Below are 7,153 nucleotides of genomic sequence, written 5' to 3'. Positions count from 1 at the left end.
CTCGAGTAGCCAAAGTCAATTTCAAGGAGATACTTTTGAGGTGACTTAAAGGGAAAAGTGTTTGCCAGGGGGAATAAAACATTCCAAGCAGCGGGAACAGTAAGAAAGGAGAACTGGGGAGGCGAGCAGCATGGAACGTTGAGAAAGATTTATAGGCTGAGGGCGTGTAGGGCGGGGTGAGAAGTTGAAGGGAGAATATCAAAATAAGAAGCTCAAGAGGAAGGAACGGCTTGATGCAGGCGCCGGAACGTGTCGGAACTGGTGCTGTACTTTGGTGACTAGGCAGGAAATGGCAGCCCTGCAAGCGATGAAATAACTTTCCACACAACTTGTAAAACGTGGCTGGGACCAGAACTTGCGTCTCCTGACTTCAAGGTGACCCAGCCACGGTTGTGAACGGGCTACTACTGTGCCTCGTTAGCTCCGAAAGCGGTGTCATACCAAGAGTTCACATTCCCAGTCCCTGCCCTGTCCTGCAGTTTCTCATGTCCATTTAGCCCCACACCACCTGAGGATGCCTCTTGCCTCCCAGACATCTCCCTCCATTAAGCCGCCAACATCCTTTTAAACATCTCATTTCTTATTGTTGTTTAGTCGCTAAATCGTGTCTGACTCTTTTTGCGAACCCATAGATTGTAGCCTGCCAGGCTTCTCTGTCCATGGGATTTCCCGGGCAAGAATACTGGAGTGGGTTGCCGTTTTCTTCTTCAAGAGATCTTCCCGACCCAAGGCTAGAACCCATGTCTCCTGAATTGGGTTCCTAAAAAGCATGTGTTACCAGCCCTCAGAGACCACAAGTCCCAGCATGCAAAGCTCCTTTTAGGAAAGGGCTACTAAAAGGACCAGCATGCAACGCTCTGCGAAGGGGGCGGGACTCCCTACAGGGGCGGCCCACTTGTAGCGTCGCCTAGGCAACTCCAATTCGGAGACAGAATACACTTCTGCTTCCGCCTCTGAGACCTGGGACCGCGAATCTGCGTGGCTTCGTCGCTGTGACGCCATCCGCCTGCGACCGCGTGGGTTCGGAGAGTCCGCAGTCCCGCTTGAAGTTCCAGAGCGCCTTCCTGTAGTCGGCTGCCTTTCACCTGGGAGCAAAGGGAAAAGCGGTGAGATGACGGACCGCTACACCATTCACAGCCAGCTAGAGCATCTGCAGTCCAAGTACATCGGCACCGGCCACGCGGACACCACGAAGTGGGAATGGCTGGTGAACCAGCACCGCGACTCCTACTGCTCCTACATGGGCCACTTCGATCTTCTCAACTACTTCGCCATTGCCGAGAATGAGAGCAAAGCGCGAGTCCGCTTCAACTTGATGGAGAAGATGCTGCAGCCTTGCGGCCCACCAGCCGACAAGCCGGAGGAGAACTGAGACCCCGCGGTATCGCCGCTGTACGTGAGTACCTGTCCCTGAGTTCCCCGGGTTTGCCTGCATTCTCGCTTGTTTTTAAGTGAACTGATTCTCAATGTCTCTGCTTCTCGTGCTTCCTTGTACAGAGGTGCTTACCCAGGGCGTCCCGCATGACCTGCCTTCCTGTGGACCCTGTTTTCCTGTGGAACACAGCGTTGGGAGACCGCCAGGACCCCTGAGAACTGTGACTGGACCGTGGAGCAAACTTTAGAGAAGACGGCACTGGAGTGAGACGGAATTTAGAGGCTCGTTTTCGGCTAGTTGATTGTTGCTTTTTACATAAAGTTTAGAAATGTTTAAGTCTCTTGGTGTGGACTACTTGTGTTCTGGTGGAGGGGTCCAGGGAGGGCTTTGGAACTGTGGCTTCTGGGGAGGCGGGAGAATAGGAGGGATAAAGAAGGGGAGGGTTAGGAAGGGGTTGGGCAGGTAGTTCAGGGCCAGACACTTAAATGCATCCTGCCCAACCTTTATAACATTCCCCAACCCGGACTTTTCCCAAGAGCTTTTTTCAGGCCCATAACGCTTTCAGTATTGAAATTTGTGATCATCGTATCCCTTCTTTTTCTTTCATTCAAAAAAAAAAAATCTTTGCTGGCATTGTCCTCTCTCTGCAGATTGCATCCTTTTGGGACTTTGTGGATGTGTCTTGAGACTTGACAAGCTGTCAGACGAATTCTTTCATTCATTCAACATTCAACAAATATTTTTTGAGTCCTATGTGGCAGGCATTTTCCATACTTTAGGGGCTTATATTAACACTCGTTGGGGGAGCAGCACACTGCATCAGTTGTAGATAATAAGCAAATGTTAGAAGGTACTGTGGAGAATGGAGTAGCAGTAGCATTGCAGTTTTAAATAGGCTGCCTCATGTTAGACTATTGAGAAGGTGACATTTGTGCAGAGACTTTAAGGAAGTGAGGCAAATAGCCATGCAGAAAACAGGGGAAATTACTTTCCAGGCAGAGAAAACTTCCAGTGAAAAGTACCTAAGACGGATTGTGTATGGCTTATTGGATGAAGAGTAAAGAAACAAGTATGGCTGAAGGGAATGAGCCGGGGGAGAGTGGAGGTATAGCTTATGGAGAGGGAACAGATAAGAGTAGAGCCTGGTGGGCCTATGTAAGGACTTGTGGCTCTTATCCTGAGAATATGGGGAGCCATTGGAAGACTATTAGGCGATATGGTCTGACACATTTTAGATCAGTGAGTCTCAAGCATATTGGCCTTGGAATGCCATTATGTCCTTTAAAATTCTTCAAGGCTCCCATAGAGCTTTTGTCTTTGGTTATAGCTGTTGATAGTCACCAAATTAAAAATTAAAACTGAGAAATACTTAAAATACCTGGTAATTCATTTTAAAATAACAATAACAGGACTTCCCTGGTGGGCCAGCAGTTAAGAATCTGCCTGCCAATATAGGGGACATGGGTTTGATCTCTGGTCCAGGAAGTTTCCAAATGCCGCGGGGCAACTAAACCTGGGCGCTGCAACTACTGAAGCTCATCTGCTCTAGAGCCTGTGCTCCGCTAAAAGAGAAGCCAGCACAATGAGAAACCCACTCTCCACAACTAGAGAGAGCCTACACACGGCAACAAAGACCCAGTGCAACCATAAATAAATAAATAACAATAAAAGACCATTACATGTTAACGAGAATTTTTTATGAAAAATAACTTTCAAAACAATTTAGTGAGAAAGATGGTGTCTTTTTTTTAAAACAACTTTGCATATGACTTCAGTGTCAGTATATAAAGGTGTTAATTGCTCAGTTATGTCTGACTCTGTGACCCCATGGACTGTACCCCACCAGGCTTCTCTGTTGATGGAATTCTCTAGGCAAGAATACTGGAATGGGTTGCCATTTCCTCCTCCAGGGGATCTTCCTGACCCAGGGATCAAACCTGCGTCTCCTGTGTTGCGGGCAGATTCTTTGCCATCTGAGTCACCAAGGAAGCCCCCTTCTTCAATGTCCGACTTAATATAAGACAGCTGTATTATTTTATCTGCTTATGCATTCAAACTCCTAGAATACGAAATTTTGGCTGAAGTATGAAAAAACCCACTTCAGGACTTCCTGTACAAGGGTTTGATTCCTGGTCTGGGAACATTACCTATGCTGCAGAGCAACTAAGCCTGTGCGCCATAACTACTGAAGCTTGTGCACCCTAGAAGCTGCAGGCGACAACAACTGAGCCCAAATCCTGCAAATACTGAAGCCCATGCACCTAAAGCCTGTGCTCCACAGCAAGAGAAGCCACTGCAGTGAGAAACCCATGGGCTGCAACAAAATAGCCCCCACTTGCTGCTACTAGAGAAAACCCTTGTGCATCAGTGAAGACCCAGCACAACCAAAGAACACATTTTTTTTTAAGTCATCTTTTAAAAAAAAACCCACTTCACATAAATATATAGTAGGGGAGAAATATTTTAATAGCCTTTTCAAATATCTTAGATACAACGTAAGATATGATCAACCTTTCATTCTCTATTATATTAAAATGCATTAATCTATGTTGAGCATTGAATGGATCTAATCTTACCCATATATGATTTTGTAATATCTTGAATTGCTCATTTGGAAAGTGTTGGCTCACTGAATTATATAGGCCTTCTAAGTGTTGACACATTTCATTGTATGTACCAAAATACTGTACTTTGTGCATATTGTATCATTGCTGATCTCTTGAGAAAAGTCTTAGTGTTCAGTTCAGTCGCTCAAGTGTCCGACCCTTTGCGACCCTATGAACTGCAGCACGTCAGGCCTCTCTATCCATCACCAACTCCTGGAATCCACCCAAACCCACGTCCACTGAGTCGGTGATGCCATCCAACCATCTCATCCTCTATCGTCCCCTTTTCCTCCTGCCCTCAATCTTTCCCAACATCAGGGTGTTTTCAAATGAGTCAGCTCTTCGCATCAAGTGGCCAAGGTATTGGGAGTTTCAGCTTCAACATCAGTCCTTCCAATGAACACCCAGGACTGATCTCCTTTAGGATGGACTGGTTGGATCTCCTTGCAGTGCAAAGGACTCTCAAGAGTCTTCTCCAACACCACAGTTCAAAAGCATCAATTCTTTGGCACTCAGCTTTCCTTATAGTCCAACTCTCACATCCATACATGACTACTAGAAAAACCATAGCCTTGGACTAGATGGACCTTTGTTGGCAAAGTAATGTCTCTGCTTTTGAATATGCTGTCTAGGTTGGTCATAACCTTCCTTCCAAGGAGTAAGTGTCTTTTAATTTCATGGCTGCAATCACCATCTGCAATGATTTTGGAGCCCCAAAAAATAAAGTCAGCCACTGTTTCCACTATTTCCCCACCTATTTGCCATGAAGTGATGGGACCAGATGGCATGATCTTCGTTTTCTGAATGTTGAGCTTTAAGCCAACTTTTTCACTCTCCTCTTTCACTTTCATCAAGAGGCTCTTTAGTTCCTCTTCACTTTCTGCCATAAGGGTGGTGTCATCTGCATATCTGAGGTTACTGATATTTCTCCCAGCAATCTTGATTCCAGCTTGTGCTTCCTCCAGCCCAGCGTTTCTCATGATGTACTCTGCATAGAAGTTAAATAAGCAGGGTGACAATATACAGCCTTGATGTACTCCTTTTCCTATTTGGAACGAGTCTGTTCCATGTCCAGTTCTAACTGTTGCTTCCTGACCTGCATACAGGTTTCTTAAGAGGTAGGTCAGGCGGACTGGTATTCCCATTCTCTTTCAGAGTTTTCCACAGTTTATTGTGCACACAGTCAAAGGCTTTGGCATAATCAGTAAAGCAGAAATAGTAAGCTGAAAAACTAACAGTGATGGTGTAAGTTTCCCACAGTTTGAAGTTTTTACTTGATAGCCTAAATTTGGTCACTGGTAGCAAATCTTGTCTGTTTTTTTCCTTAAAGTGACAAGCCTACTTGGTTCATTTTCAAGAAAATATCTGTCAAATACCAAATTCTACATAACTGCAGTTTGTCAGTCTTACAAGTAAAGAATGATGTTCCTTGAGAGAGAGAGAGAAAAAGAGTCCATTTAGTCTGCAACTCAAATAATAACAAGTGCTTTTTCTTGAAAAAACCACTGTGCTTTGGTGGCAGCAGAAATGGTTTATGCATACTACCAATTGTGATCACTTGAAAAGATGTGTCCTTGTGGGCTAAGAGTTCATAAAATCAGTTTTATTTCATCAAGGACATTCTTTTTTTTTTTTTTTGATGTGTTCATTTACTTTAATAACACTACATTTACCATGTTATCACCATGGAATGTAAATTCAGGTTAGACGAGAATTCACAAGTACAACAAAGCATTCTGTGATATACCAAAGTTTGTATAATGTCTGACCAAACCAGCTTGCTCATCAATGACTTCCATTGTAGGGATTTTATTTAGTTGATGATACTTTTGGAGAAAATAAACATACTGCACACATTTAAAAAGTGTTTTTCATTTACCTTTGCATTAGCACTTAAAATACATGTTTCAAAATAATTTAAAATTATTCTAATATAACAGCAGCAAAATATAATTCTGCAATTACTAAAGAGCTAAAAGGGATCCACAAGTTAAGTTACTCTCATGTTTATGATTCTAAAATAAATACTACTTCAAAGTGGCTCTGTTACCAGCTTTTTAGTTTTGGTTTAAAAACACACACAGACTTGCAGGGAGGTTTATAATGTTGTATTCCATGCACTGTTCTGAAAGGGTTCCTCAAGAGCCAACCAGCCCTTAAAACAGTACTCAGTCCACAAGGCCGTCAGAAAGTTACATTAACTGGGGTAAATAGGATTCCTACATTACATCAAAAGCATATGATATTCTGCAGCAACTGGGAGCATTTTCAGGATTGCCATGTTGTCTTCTTTAGAACTAATTTCAACAGAAGAGTTTAAGAAGGTGGACAGGTACCACTATCAAGTGTATTTAAAAGTGACATGTTTCTTTTGTGCTGGTCTGACTCCCCTGAATGACCTAGCTAGTGAACTAGTCACCAGTAACTTGGTCACCAGGCAAATCAAGCCTGCAAGAAAGGAGGCCAGTTTTCAAATTACCATGTTCTTGTCTGACCCAAACAATTTATTTTCAGCATAAACATATAACCTCAATATGAGATGTCTAACTAAAGCAAGCACCACCGAGACGACCAAGACAGCATCTCCTCTTCTAAGGTTTAGGTTTCCCCCAGAATTCTTGATACAGGGAATAGCCCATACCAAGAGTCATTGCTCCCACAACAAAGCCTTGGGCTGCCACACGCATGTGGATCAGGTGAACAGACATTTTAGTATGTCCCCTGCTCTTCAATCTATGTAATCCATATGCAACAATTGCTGCAAAACCTGCCATTCCAATGGGGACAAATGGTGCCTCTCTAGCTTTTCAGATAAGTTTAGATCCCTGATCTTCATCATATGAAGAAAGAGAAATATCTGTGTCGCTTGACATAGTGATTGAAGACTCTTCAGACAACTTCAAGACGTTTCAGGTTCCTACCGTATTCTCAAGGACATTCTTTTTAAAAATAATTTTATTTATTTTTGCCTGTGCTGGGTCTTGGTTGCTGCATGGGCTTTTCTCTAGTTGTGGTAAGCAGGGGCTACTCTTCGTTGCAATGCACGGGCTTCTCATTGTGGGCGGGCTTTTTTTGTTGTGGAGCACAGGTTCCAGGGCACGTGGGCTTCAGTAGTTGTGGCACGTGGGCTCTAGAGCACAGGCTCAATATTTGCAGCACATGGGCTATGCTG

General features: G+C 43.9%; 1 protein-coding gene and 1 pseudogene across 2 annotated transcripts; one reads left to right on the top strand and one right to left on the bottom strand.

Moving 5' to 3' along the window:
* Nucleotides 1-989: 989 nt before the first annotated feature.
* Nucleotides 990-1,711, top strand: SF3B5 (splicing factor 3b subunit 5). 2 transcript variants are annotated; one of them, XM_061428203.1, is made up of 2 exons: nt 990-1,392; nt 1,498-1,711. In XM_061428203.1, exon 1 carries the CDS (start codon nt 1,112-1,114, stop codon nt 1,370-1,372), a length of 261 nt encoding a protein of 86 aa, XP_061284187.1. In that variant the 5' UTR covers nt 990-1,111; the 3' UTR covers nt 1,373-1,392; nt 1,498-1,711. The 2 variants fall into 2 exon arrangements, with proteins under 2 accessions (XP_061284187.1, XP_061284188.1); XM_061428204.1 differs by having other exon boundaries at nt 990-1,396.
* Nucleotides 1,712-6,074: 4,363 nt separating this feature from the next.
* Nucleotides 6,075-6,906, bottom strand: LOC133254121 (HIG1 domain family member 1A, mitochondrial-like; annotated as a pseudogene).
* Nucleotides 6,907-7,153: the final 247 nt, after the last annotated feature.

Source organism: Bos javanicus, chromosome 9 (assembly GCF_032452875.1).
Source record: "Bos javanicus breed banteng chromosome 9, ARS-OSU_banteng_1.0, whole genome shotgun sequence".
NCBI classification, from domain to species: Eukaryota; Metazoa; Chordata; class Mammalia; order Artiodactyla; family Bovidae; genus Bos; species Bos javanicus.
Note: the sequence above shows the minus strand (reverse complement) of the source record. Positions and strands in the feature narration are given on the sequence as shown.

Bases quoted from the DNA above. Each gene is read 5' to 3' on its own strand.
- SF3B5 (XM_061428203.1), top strand. From the start codon at position 1,112: ATGACGGACCGCTACACCATTCACAGCCAGCTAGAGCATCTGCAGTCC.